This window comes from Meriones unguiculatus, chromosome 10 (assembly GCF_030254825.1).
Source record: "Meriones unguiculatus strain TT.TT164.6M chromosome 10, Bangor_MerUng_6.1, whole genome shotgun sequence".
NCBI lineage: Eukaryota > Metazoa > Chordata > Mammalia > Rodentia > Muridae > Meriones > Meriones unguiculatus.
Genome location: NC_083358.1, coordinates 6,002,365 through 6,015,978, shown reverse-complemented (window position 1 = coordinate 6,015,978; position 13,614 = coordinate 6,002,365). Strand labels below are relative to the sequence as shown.

Sequence of the window (13,614 nt, the reverse complement as noted above, 5' to 3'; positions counted from 1 at the left end):
TATTATTTCTGAGGGCTCCAGGAGACTTGAACTGAAGTTGACAGGACTGGTATGAGGATGGTATTTTAACTAGAGAGTTCTCTCTTCAGTTCAAATACAACTGTATAGCACATGTCTTGGGCACATCACCAGGTGTTGAGTTGTAACAACCTTATAAAGGAGCTGCTGTTGTCCTCCTATTTTAAATGAAGACATTGAAGCCTGGAAAGTTTACTTAACATGGCCCAAGACTTTAAATCCAGGAAGCAATAGAGAAGGATTTAGTTTTAACTCAGAAGCCCCAAATAGAGGACACTTTCTCTCTTTTACCAGCCTTGCTACAGTTCAGATATTTAGTTAGGTACTCTGTCTCCATTTCTTACCATAGGATTTCATCTCAAGATTTTTAAAAACGCAAAAAACAACTTGTTAGACCAAATTTTGACTGAAAACAAAAGCAAAAGGTATACCAGAGCCAGAGAAAAGGGTTGTGAGTAGGTTAGAAGGTCTTGTTAACCATACATAAACAAGGTATATTGTGTTACAAGGACAGTAGCAGGGTGAAGCATGGGCTTTGATTTCTGCAGTATCAATTGTATAACTTCCAAATTAGATAGGATGCTTGGGTTTTCATAAGAGTTGATTTAAAAGATAACTTTGTTTATAAGGTTTCCTTTAGCTATAAAATGCTAGAATAGGAATTTGTCAGGTTTTAAATAGGGCATATGAGAGACTTGGTCACCAATTCAGCATGGCTGACTTTCTGTGGGTACCAGGTGCTACCCCTAAGGGCAGCTGAAGAGATGAAAAGTCTGTAGGCCTTTATGGAGACTTAAAAACATACAAAGTAATAAAAATTGTTCAAAGCTAGCGATCAGATGTTATACACCAAGGAATTCATGTGTTTCTTATGTTGACATATTGGAGTTATTTTGTTTGTATTAACCTGACTTAATTGCTGAAACTATCCACTACACACATTGGAACTTTGCACAGACTTTTTCTTGAACAGTGGAAAAGCACAGATCCCCAGTCTGGCCTTTGTCCTACAAGGCATTCACTCATGCCTACTGCAGGAGTGCCTCAGGCAGCAAGAACCCTCACGGCACTCCACAGAGATCAGAGGCTGTGCACATAGCTTCTAAGCTTGCTCCTACTGCTTTTTGCTCTTACTCTTTAACCCAGATGGGCTGCAGTTCACTATATAGTTCAGGCTGGCCTCTCATCAGTCCTCTTGTCTCATCCCACAAATCCCAGCATTCCAAACTGGCATGTGTTTACTATGTCCAGGTGGGACTGTCTTCTTAATAGTTCGCCTTCAGTATTCCTTCCTCTGAACTGATGCTAGATGACCAGAAAATCTTGTCTGCCGTCTATTTTTGAGTGACCCGTGATAGATTGTTTTGGGGTTTTGTTTGTTTGGTTGGTTTTTTGTTTTTTTGTTTGTTTGTTTGTTTTTCTTGTTTTGTGAACAAGAAACAGGGTTTCTCTGTATCCTTGGCTATCCTGGAACTCCCTTAGTAGATCCACCTGCCTCTGCCTCCTGAGTCCTAGGATTAAAGCCATGCACCACCACCACCTCATGTTGATAGATTGGATTGATCTGTAAATTTATATTGTGATCATTGTGTTTTACAAACAATTGATTTTAAATGATTTCTTTTATTGTATAATCAGTTGCACAGCAAATAGTTTTTTGCTTGAGACTGTCTCATGTAGGTATGGCTAGCTTTATATTCGGTATATTAGCTGAGGATAACCTTGAACTCTGTATCCTCTGTCTTTATCTTCCAGGCACTGGTATTAAAGGTAGGTGCCACTGTACCTGGATAAAAATATTTTGATGTAGTTTTGGATGCCAACTCTTTTAACACTGTATGTTTAAAACACATGATCTTTTAAAATTTTTTTCTCTTGTTCTCTCTCTCTCTCTTTTGTGTGTGTCAGTGTCATAGAGCATGTGGAGGTCAGAGGCCAACCTGCAGAGGTTAGCCCTCTTTCTCCATGTTGGTCCCAGGGATCCAGCTTGGGTTTTCAGGCTTGGTGGGTGCCTTTACCTACCAAAACCATCTTGCTAATCCATCTTTTTTTCATTTTTGAGACAAGTGTATTCTAGAGCTCAGGCAGGCCTTTTTGACTCAGTGTGCATCCCAGGCTACAGGTATGAATAAGTTGTACATTTTGCTAAGTATCACAGAGCTTGTGGTTTCCCAGCATCAGAATATAGAGTCGGATGAGCTCCAGCCCCTTCCTTCTTTGTGTTGTAATGTACCATCCATAGTTGATGAGATAGAAATACTGGCTACTGAGTGCTGGATGTGACATCTACACTTACTCTCTAACCCAGCTTAGGTGGTCACCTTTTAGAACAAGTGTGGCGGTGCATTTTTTTATTGAGTCAGGGGTTTGCTGTGTAACACAGGGAGGCCTCCAGCTGTAGTGCTGTGATTACACGCATGTGCCACTACGCCCGGAAGAGCAAAATGCTCTCTATGAGTTGTGGAGGTGGGAAAACCAGAAAACATTTGCTTTGACTAGATCTGGATTTATAGAAATAGAAGAAAGTCTTCTAAAAAGGAAAGGTCTTTTATATTAGTATATGATTTAAATGTCTAAAAATACTCTTGTCATAATTCATTTGAACAACAGATAATTGGATAGCTTTGGTTATTTGGGCTGTGTTGTCACTGGTTCTAGATTGAGCACTGCCTTTGGAGAACATGCTGGAGGCTGGGTAGAATGTCTGAACAAGGTCCTGGAGTTTGAGTCTTAGGGTACAGGGAGGAGAATTGAAGAGGTGACAAGAAACTGTGAGAGGCAACGAAAGAGAAACAGGCTCAGGTGGAAACTGCTGCTGACCTAGGGTGTCATCTCATTCCACTGTAGAAACCTTGCTTTCAGAAGTCAGTTCCCTTGAATCCCGATAGCTGTCCTTTGCAGCTGTTCTGTTGTCCTGGCTTGTTATTGTTCATGTCTCTTCACCTGTGCTAGCTCAGGCAAGATGAAGGGCTGAGTGAAGACTAACCATAAACATTGGAGTTATGCCCTGGAACTCTCCAGGGAGGCATGTGGCTTTGGGAAGGGTCCTTCCTCCTCAGGGCAGAGGAAACGTAGGCCAAGAGGATGGGCCCATGCTGAGTCTGTGCTGTGTCTTGCAGATCTGTGGGTCCTGATGGATGTGGCTGAGAGCCCTGAACTGGATCCTCGCTCCCCAGAGGATGAAGAACAGCCTGCACTCTCAGATGATGACATTCTGAGGGAAAGTGGATCTGAACAAGATTTGGATGGTGCTGGAGAAAGAGCTTCTGATTTGGAGGATGAGGAAAATGTAGCTAGGGTACAAAGCCAAGAGGAGACTCACTCGGATGAGGAAGACCGAGCCAGTGAGCCCAAGTCCCAGGATCAGGACTCAGAGGCCCCTGAGCTGAGCAGGGGCCCAGCGGGATCCCCATGTGAGGAGGGGGATGATGCTGAGGAAGACCGGACAAGTGACCTTAGAGATGAAGCCTCCTCAGTGACCCGGGAACTGGATGAGCATGAGCTAGACTACGATGAGGAGGTTCCCGAGGAGCCAGCTCCTGCTGCCCAGGAGGAAGAAGCTGAGAAGGCTGGAGCAGAGGATGAGGAGGAGAAGGGGGAAGGTGTTCCTGGGGAGGAAGGGAAGCCTGATGTTCAAAGTGTGGGAGAAAAAGAAACCACAGAAGCTGCCAAGGAGAAGAAGAAAGAGGATGACGATGGAGAGATCGATGATGGGGAGATAGATGTGAGTATGGCAGAGCAGACAAGAACTCTGGCCCTTTGGCAGCACCCCTGATCCAGGCAAAGTGGGCTCAGCAGGATTTTCAGGTTCCCTTGTTCCTAAAGAAATGGTTATTGTGGGCTGGGGTAGGCATGGAGGAAAGTGAGAACTTGTGTTGAGGCAGGAAAGGAAGTGCTCACAGTGGAGAATAGGAGGTAGGCTCATGCAAAAATCCTCAGAGTAGAAAGCTACGGTCACTGACAGAAGATGACACTTTTAAAACCAGCCTTCACATGGAATCATGAGTGTGCAGATCAGGTTTTCTTTGCCAATGATTCTGTTGTAAGAGCTTGAACCAGGAGGTTTTGAGAGACACAGCCCAAAGTTCAGAGCAGGTAAGAGAGGGCAGAGCAGATGAGCTACCTGGAGATTCCCAGAAAGAGACTGCTCATCTGAGTCGTTCTGGTGGAAGGTAGGTTAAACATCTCTCGGTGATCCAGGAAGAGTGGACCACTATCTGGGGACCCCAGGTTCCCACATGCACCGTCTCTGCAGCAGCCTGTTGGTCCCTGCACACCTAGTTCATTTTAGGGTGTCATGGATGGAGGGTGACTTTGTGTCCTAACAGTAGAGTAGACCTGGGTGGGTAGGCTATGTATGGCTGCAAGCATACAGTCTTAAATGCTTCACCTCCTCTCCCAGCTGTGTAGTAAGTGTGCTTCTGAGTTAACTTGCTCAGTTCCCCCTCACGAATGACTTTGCTGTGCAGATTTTGTGTTTTGTCATCTGTGCTTCCATTATGGGGAAACTGATCTCTACCTCAGGATTGGTAAAAGGGAAAAGATATTGTGATATTAAGAGTATTGGCTATTTTCGTTGTGCCTGGTGCCGGGTGCTGCCTGTGAAGTGCCCTTCTCCCACAGTGAAAGTCAAATAGGGTTGAGAGTCTTCCAGGAATTATGGAGCTCCTTGGCAGTAGGGGCACTGGCAACTTATATTGTGCTGTGGGTATGTGCAGTGGGGAAATAGATTGAATCAAGTCCATCCTAGACAGCACCCAAGGTCTTGGTGCGCTGGTTTCCCGTGGAAACATTGTAAAGGATGAATCTACCAATTCACTTTCTGGCCCAGAGTTCTACAGTATGTTTGTGTTTCCTGCTTTGCATGCTACCCCCATGTGAATGTTCCTGCACTCCATGGGAAGCAGCATGCTACTAGAAGACCCCCAGCCCAGCATCCTTCAGTAACAGGAGAGGCCACTTCCTTCCTACCAGACTGTTCCTGTAGCCTACGGTTCATGCTGTTTGGAAGCTCTGGGTATTGGTAGTCCCAGACATATACAGGGATCACAATAACACGCTGAAGATATAAAGGGAAGGTAGACAAGTGGGCACCATGAATGGTAATTTTGGCCCAAGAGAGCACAGTGACTCCAGGCCAGCAGCCACTTTTTCTGGAAGCTCCTCTCCTGGACCCTGTCTCTCCCTCCCACTCCACAATACTATTTGCATGTTTTGCCTTTGTTGCTACCTCTCTGTAGGCTCATGAGCCTCCACTGTGATTTTTTTTTTCCCTCTCTCGAGACAGGGTTTCTCTGTGTAATCCTGGCTATCCTATCCTAGAACTTGCTCTGTAGATCAGACTTGCCTGGAACTCATAGGTCTGGCTGCCTCTGCCTCTTGAGTGCTTGGATTAAAGGCATGTGCCACCACAGCCTGGCTATTGACTGTTGATTCTTGCTTAGTGTATGCAATATTCTTATCGTAGCCTCAGATTGTTGCATCACCAGACTGCCTTCTTAGGAACAGTCTTCTAGGCCAAGGCCTGTTTATCTTCAGACTGCCCTGCAGCATGAGCGTCTCCCAGGCAGTGCCCCTACGTGAGTGTTCAGGTTACAGGCAGTTTTGGACTGTGGGCCAGCTGCACAGGACACCTACTTGTTGGTGTGTGCTAGAAAGAATGTTCCTGACAGCTGACCTTTAGTGAGCATGGGGTCCTGCAGAGCAGTTGTGGCACGGCATCCCCTGTCTCCAGAAGAAAGCAAAGGCATCCTTTCTGATCCCTGTGACCTGTAAAGCTCTTTTGTGTTCCCAGAGACTCCTTGCTTAGTTTCACCTGCAGGGTACCAGAAACATCCCATAGGTGTCTGACTAGGGGTTGCTCCCTCACTTCTAGGCTCATGGCTTTTGTCTTATTGTGGGATCAGCAGGCTAAGGCAGGAGGCATGTTTGCTCACTCTTCCCCTGGTGCCGGTGCTATCCAGAAAGCACAGGACACTGGGAGTACACTGGGAGTAGCCTGACTGCACAGGGTCTAGGATGGTGGGCATAAGTTGGTGGGGACAGGTTCTGGGCACAGGGGTGGCTGGGGAGAGCCCAGAGCAGTGGTCAGGACTTGGCTGCCTGTCAGGACCCTGGAAATGCAACTTGAATTCTGTTCTCTAAAGCTCTAGGTCACTCTAAAGTAATGGTGAAGTGAAGAATGAGCCACAAGATGGTGTTACCCATCAGGGTCACCTGACTTCCCCCTTGAGAAGCAAGTAGTATTCAGTTGCAAAAGACATGAAGTGCTTGCTTTATACACTTAGTGTACACGGGTAGTCAAGACCACATTTGACCATTCCTGCTTACACCTGATAGAGACAGACCGAAGTTCTCTTCAGTGTCTGGGAAGCCACCATTCCCACAATACTCTTCGGAGATTATAGGTGAGCTAGAGACTGTTGTGCAGTTGGGCATTTAAGACAGGGAAAGTGGAGGTGGGCTGCTAAGGACATACCTGTGGAAAAGGTAGGTGCTCTCCATGTCCACTTCTGTGCTTATGGCCTAGTGAAGAGGTGTGGTGGTCAAAGTGGGGCGTCTCACCTCCAGATGACTGTCCTCTGTTCCAGGATGATGACTTGGAGGAAGGCGAAGTGAAGGACCCCAGTGACCGGAAGGTGAGGCCTCGCCCCACCTGCCGATTCTTCATGAAAGGTAATTGTCTGCCTCCAGCTTTTTGCAGCCATCTGTGTAGCCTCTGCTTTCCTGGGGCCATGGTGGCAATTCATCCTCATCTGGCCACACTGTTCATGTCAGTGAGGCTTCATGGGATTAGACTGCAAGAGTTGATGGTAGTGAGGATGGTATTGGTGGTAAATAGTTTACCCTTTTATTGGTCCTGTCATCACTTTAAAAATTGCCGTGGAGGAGAGCTCCCTGCTGTTTTTTTACCCTGAAGGATTCAGGCCCACTGTTTACAACAGACCCAAGGCCGTAACAGACACTGACAGTTGTTTCTGAGTGGCCCTTTCTATAAGGCCAACTAGTCCAGTGTTCGTATTCCCCACCTCTGTAAGAAAGAAGCACTTTTTACAAGATAGGTCAGAAGCGGGTCCTTTATTTGTGGGTGGTATTGGAAAGGCAAGGGAGAGCCTCTGAAAGGCATTCCTGTGAAGGACTAGTGCAGTTACGTAGCTTCAGCAGCGGCAGTTGAGTCTTGCTTACTGATCTGGACTGACCACATTACAAGTAATACGATGCCCTGGCTTTGCAGAGCCTTGAGAATTCAGAAATGGAATTAAGAGTCTCTAGTCTGTAAGACTTGCTTGGATATGCCACAGTGGTTTGGGTATATTTCTTGTTGAACATTTTTCTTGGACATATAGGAAGGTATTTTCTCTTGTGTGTGGATGACTTTGCTCACTCGCCAGCCTGTGTGTGCAGTATTAAGTTCACAAGAGCTTCCTGTACTTCTTTTCCAGATGTTGTGACACCATTATCCACTCTTCTTCCACCAATACCAAATTCCATACCACTCAGAGGCCAGGTTAAAGGTACAAAATATCCTGTGTTCACTCTCTGTTGTGCCTTAAAGTCCCCTGAGCCAGAGGCCAGACTTCTTTCTTTCTCTTGGATCCAGAGCACAGCTGGGACGCCAACAGGGAGGAGGCTTGAGGGGCAGAGCTGCTGTGGCCCTTCCTCCTTAGTGTCATTAGAGCTGGGGAGGAGATGGCAGGTTGAGACCATGGCACTGTACTTGAACAGCAGGGACTTCCACAGGTGGGCAGTGGAATCCTGTCCTGTTCATGGGGAAGGTTGTGCCCAAGAATGATCCACAAACAGCCCTGTCCTCCAGGCTGAGAGACGCCCTTGTGATGGAACGTTCACGAGAATCCCGCTCAGGCTCACTTCTCTGGGATTATGCTCTTGGGATACCAAGTGAAAAGAATTGGCCCATCTAAGTTGCACAGTTGATAGTGTACACTGGGATTGGGGTGCAGCTGGCTGGCGTGTTCTGTGCACCAAGACCCACACACTGTGTGCTTTGGTGACCTTCACTTGACATTGCCATTGCCCCAAGCACCCTAAGAGTGAAGGGGTGTAACACTATGTCTTAGTTCTTAAAAACTTTGATATTTAATGTGCTGGTCTTTTAAGAACTGTAAGTGCAAGCAGAAGACCCCCATGAAGAATAAGAGCAGATATTTCCTTCAGATGTGTTGATTACAGCAACAGAAGGCTGTGTGCATTCGGTATCTGTACTTGGTTCTCATTGGTACTGCTTTCAGACTGTGCCGTACAATGCCTTTGCAGTTCAGAAGCTTGTCGCTGCTTGGGACAGGCCAGCAGCCTCAGTGTAAGTCTCTGGAGCAAGAGCCAGGGGCGCACTTCCTGATCTAATTCTCAGAACTGACCAAGCACAGAACAGATGAAATAAATGCATTGGAAACACAAACCAGCTCCTTGGGAGGCATCTGCATATACTGGGACAGGAGCGTTGACTTAGTTATCATGCTGAGTGGGCACCCCTGGTTACACCAAGCTGTGACTGGGTTTTCATGAGTGAGACCATGCCATGGGGAGGTTTCTGCAGTCATGGGAAGCAGCTTAGGTGAGTATCTTGGAGTTTGTGTTGCTTTGATAAAATACCAGAAGCAACCTGGGGAGGGGTGGCTGCTATCTCAGTTTACACTCCCACATCATAGTCCACTATTGAAGGAAGTAAGGGCAGGAACCCGGAGGCAGGAACTGAAGCAGTGGCCATGGAAGAGTACTTGCTTACTTGCTTATCCCCCTTGCCTTTTTATGTCTCGTTTCTTTACAACCCAGGACTACCTGCTTGGGGTGATGCCACCCACAATAAGCTGGGCCCCTCCTCCCACATCAATGACTTGAGTAAGAAATCGTCCTACAGGCCAACCTTGAATCTTATTGGGGCGTTTTTCTCAGTTGAGGTTCTCTTCCCAAATAACTTTAGCCTTTGTCAGGTTGACATAAAAACTAGCCAGTATAGTGAGTATGAACAGGAACTTTCTGGGATGTTTTTAATTAGTGCTTCCCTTTCTCATTCTGTTTATCATCTACAAAGGGAAAGCAAGTGATGGAACTTGTAGTTCTTTGGGATATCTTTGTCATCCTTGCAAGATTTTTTTTTCTTACCTACAAGTTATGAGCTTGTTGTTCAGTTGAAGTCAGTTAATTTATCATCATTTTGATAGGGTTAGAGAGACATCTCAACAGTTAAAAACAGGTACAGTTTGTGGAAGACCCAAGTTCAGTTCCTAGCACCCATGTCAGGCAGTTAACAACTGGATATGAATCCGGCTCTAAGGGAATCTGATGCCCTCTTTTGTACTCTGCAGGTATTGCACTCACGTGGGAGTGTGTAGGTGTGGTGCACACTTTCAATCCCAGCACTTGGAAGGCAGAGACAGATCTTTTGAATACCAGGCCAGCCAGGGCTACCAAAAAGAAAAAAAAAAAAACTGTCTCAAAAAAGAAAAAAACAGTAAGGGGAAAAGTTGCTTTAGAAATAGAACAAAGCTCGCTGTATTAGTAAGGATGTGGGCATACTGGAGCCCTGGCACACTGCTGGTGGGAAAGTAAAATAAAGTCTGGCCATTCCTCATAAGGTGAGGAACAGGCTGGCTGAGCAAGTGTCTTTGTTTTCAGTTGCTATGATGAGATAGCATGGCCAGGGCAACTTTGGAAAAGGAGTGTTGGGGGCTTGTAGGTGGAGAGGGTGAGCCCATGAGCGTATGGCAGAGAATGGCGGCAGGAGGCGTGGTAGCTAAAAACTCACACCCTTGTCTTCAACTGGGCGGCAGTGAGGGGGAGAAAGGCGCTAACCAGGAGTGGCATCGGTCTTTGAAACACGCAAGTCTGCCCCTCGTGACACACCTCCTGACCTTTCCCAAACAGTCCACCAACTGGAAATCAAGCACTCAAATCTATGAGCCTGTGGAGGTCATTCTCACTCAAACCTCCGCATTCCATCCTGTCCCTAGCCCGGTTTGAGTTGTAGCAGTGTCATGATGCAGAGTGTACTTAGTTCAACTTTAAAAGTCACCACTAATCTTTCACGGTCTCAACGCAGGCTAAAGCAGCAATTCTCAACCTGTGAGTCGTGACCCCTCTGGATCACATAGCAGATACTTACATTATGATTCATAGAGTAGCAGAATTACAGTTATGAAGTAGCAATGAAATAATTTTATGGATGGAGGTCACCACAACATAAGGAACTTAAAGGATTGCAGCATTAGGAAGGTTGAGAACCACTGTAAAGTTTTCAGGCAATCTCCTAATTCTTACCCGTGTAAAGTAAAATCAAAAGGCAAATTACATTCTTTCAACATAGACTATACATTACCATTCCAGAAAGGGAATATTTGAGCAGAGTGAGGAATACTGGACCAAAGCAAGATAACCCAATAGGGCAAACTCCAAACTCTATAGTCTAGTGGTTCTGAACCTGTGAGTCACAACCCCTTTGAGGGTTAAACAACCCTTTTACAGAGGTCATCTAAGACCATCAGGAAATACAGATAATTATGATTCTTAACAGTAGCAAAATTATAGTTGTGGGTCACCACAACAGGAGGAACTACATATATTGAAGGGTTGCAGCATTAGGAAGGTTGAGAACCACATAATGTTTGATGTCAAAGAGCTTACTCTTCCAGATTTGCTGACTGCAGCACGCTTCTCTTTTTTTGGGTTTGTTCCACTCCCTGTCTGCATGCAGCTCTCCTTGACAGATGCCCCACAGCTCTGGTACCTCCAGCATCCTGGGTCTCAACACAATCCAGGCTTCACTTTCACAGCCTCATGTAATGGCTTCTCCTAGTATCCATGCTGGGGCTCACCTACCTCACGCCTGGCCTCAGCCACTCTTCTCTGACTGTGAAGGAAGGATTCCACAACCCCTTTACTGTATCCTTCATGACTTTAAAGCCAGAACCCATGCTGCCAAGTTTGGCTGTCTACTTGGGATGGAACCTGGGCCCCCTTCTTGGATTACATTTGGATAAACTTTGATCTGTTGTTCTTTAGGTACAAATAATTCCTTAGGCCTTTTCACAAGTTGTACGATTAGCTGGGTGGGGTCTCATTCTGAGGGTATTACTTCCTTTATTCCTTATCTCAGCACAAACCTTAGCTCCTATGTTAAATTTACTGGTGTCCTTTTTCTCTTCAAACTGTACATTTTGTAATTTTTTAAGGTTTTTTTAAAATTAAGATTTATTTATTATGTATACAGTGTTCTGTCTGCATGTACAGCTGCACACCAGAAGAGGACACCAGATCTCATTATAGATGGTTGTGAGCCACGATGTGGTTGCTGGAAATTGAACTCAGGATCTCTGGAAGAGCAGACAGTGCTCTTAAGCTCTGAGCTATCTCTCCAGCCCACATTTTGTGTTTTTTAAAATGATTTATTTTTCTGTTTTATGTACATTGGTATTCTATCTGCTTGTAAAGTCTGTGTGAGGGTGTCCGATCCCCTGGAACTGGAGTTTAAGACAGTTATGAGCTGCCATGTGAGTGCTGGGAATTGAACCCTGGTCATTTGGTAGAGCAGTCAGTGCTCTTAACCTCTGATCCATCTCTCCAGCACCCATTTTTTATTTTCAAAAAGATTTTATTATTTTTAAATATGTGCAGGTGTGCATGTGAATACACACCCACTGAGGCCAGAAGCATTAGATCCCCTGAAGCTGGAATTACAGGCTTGTGGTGAGCTGCCTGGCATGGGTGCTGGGAACTGAACTCCTGTTTTCTGCAAGAGTATTATGTACTCTTAGCCACAGAGCTATCTCTCCAGCCCTCTTTTTGTTGTTGTTTCGAAGCAGGGTTTCTCGTGTAGCCCTGGCACTCACTCTGTAGACCAGGCTAGCCTTGAACTGAGAGATCTGCCTGCCTCTGCCTCCTGAATGCTGGTATTAAAGGCGTGTACCATCCATGGTCCACATTTTATATTTCTTTTTGCACCAGTTACCCTTTTGCATTTGAGGCCTGCATGAGAATCAGTATCAGGCTGTGTAAGGATCTCCTCTGTCACTCACAGTATTCCAGAACTCTTCAGTTTAGGCTCAGGCAGATTCTTAGAACAAATCAACCATTCTTTGCCAAATATTACAAGAATGGTCTCTAGCCCAGTTCTTAGTACTGGTCCCATATGAAACATCTTGGGTTGGACCTCTATAGTCTACACTGCTCTCAGTACTACTAGTAGCCTTCCAAGCTCCTACTAGGATAGCCTGTTAAGTGCTGCTTACAGTATTCAAAAGCTTTTCTATTTCATGGTCCCAAAGTCTTGCAGTTCTTAAAAAAACCAAAACAAAAAAACAGCATAGTCAGGCAGGCCTATCATAGCAATAGCCCCATTCCTGATACTACGTCCTGTCTTAATTACCTTTTAATTGCTGAGATGAGACACCATGAACAAAGCAACTTACAGAAAAGAGAGTCTGTTAGGGGCTTACAGTGTGAGAGGGGAAGTCTGTGCAATCAGTCAGGCATGATGCTAGAGCAGTAGCTGAGCACTTATATCCTTAACTGCAAGTAGGGGAGCCTAAGTGGGCATCCTGTGGGCCTTTGAAACTTCAGGGCCTCCCCTCCAACAAGGCCAAACAGTTCCTTTAACAAGAGAACCAAGCATCAGATGTATGAACCTGTGGAGGGTCACTCTTATTATACTACCACAGCAAACCCTCCACTGTTTGTCCAAGAGAAATGAAAGTGTGACCACCCAAAGACTTGTGTGGGTGTAAGATTGCCAGAGTTGATTGATCCAGAAGTGAAGCTGCACATTACATGGTGCTTTGGGATGTGTTGGGCAATGAAACTCAGAGCCTTCAGGAGACTGTGCAAGATACACCTCAGACCATGAGACAGTGATGCTGAGGTCTTTATTCATCTGCTCCTGGAGCATCCCCTACACTTTCAGCCCATGCTGTACCCTGGTCAGGCACACGAGAGGGGCTGAGACACAGCAAGCCACCAGGGTGCATCAGAACTCCTCAGCAGCATCATGTACAGTAGGCTGAGGGGGACAGCTTTAGGACACAGACGGGTTCTGCTGTAGGCCCAAAGCCTGCACCTTAAAACTTGCCAAATGAGTCTAAGGCCTCCTTAAGATCCAATGGCTCTGATGGGCCAAGAAACTCAGAGCCTTGAGCCTGCAAGTTGAGCACTAGACCACTGAGTCACACCCCAAAGAAGCCCCACTGTGGCTTGGCCCTTTGATTTCCCCCACTTTGTTAACAGCATCTAGCAGTGTCTAAGGTGTCTGAGTTGCTGGGCTCCCTGATGTTCGGTGATGTGCATCCTTTTAATGCGCTGTGTACCCTTTTGTGCACATTAGCTGTGTGTGTTCTCCTTCATGTTTATAAAGTGAAATGCCTCAGAGTGGGCTGTAGCCTATGGCAGTACCTCTGGCCATTCAGGGACTCTGAAATGAGAGCAGTTTTCATAGGGCTAAGTAAGGCACTCCTACTGTGTGTGTGGATATGCAAAGGCCAGCCTCACCTACGTCAGTAAGGAATAACTTATGTTTTGACAGGGTTTTTTTGTTTGTTTGTTTGTTTGTTTTGTGTTTGAGACAGTCTTACTATGTAGATCAGGCTCACC

General features: G+C 45.9%; 1 protein-coding gene across 4 annotated transcripts in view; it reads left to right on the top strand.

The window, feature by feature from the left end:
• Zc3h18 (zinc finger CCCH-type containing 18) overlaps positions 1-13,614 on the top strand; it is a 44,477-nt gene that overhangs the window by 4,576 nt on the left and 26,287 nt on the right. For 3 of the 4 annotated variants that reach the window (XM_060391840.1, XM_021631167.2, XM_021631168.2), the window contains exons 2-4: positions 3,138-3,742; positions 6,609-6,693; positions 7,461-7,532. In XM_060391840.1, the coding sequence (XP_060247823.1) occupies positions 3,152-3,742; positions 6,609-6,693; positions 7,461-7,532 (748 nt within the window). In that variant the 5' untranslated portion in view covers positions 3,138-3,151. The remainder of the gene's footprint in view (positions 1-3,137; positions 3,743-6,608; positions 6,694-7,460; positions 7,533-13,614) is intronic. The other variant, XM_021631169.2, reaches the window with a different exon arrangement.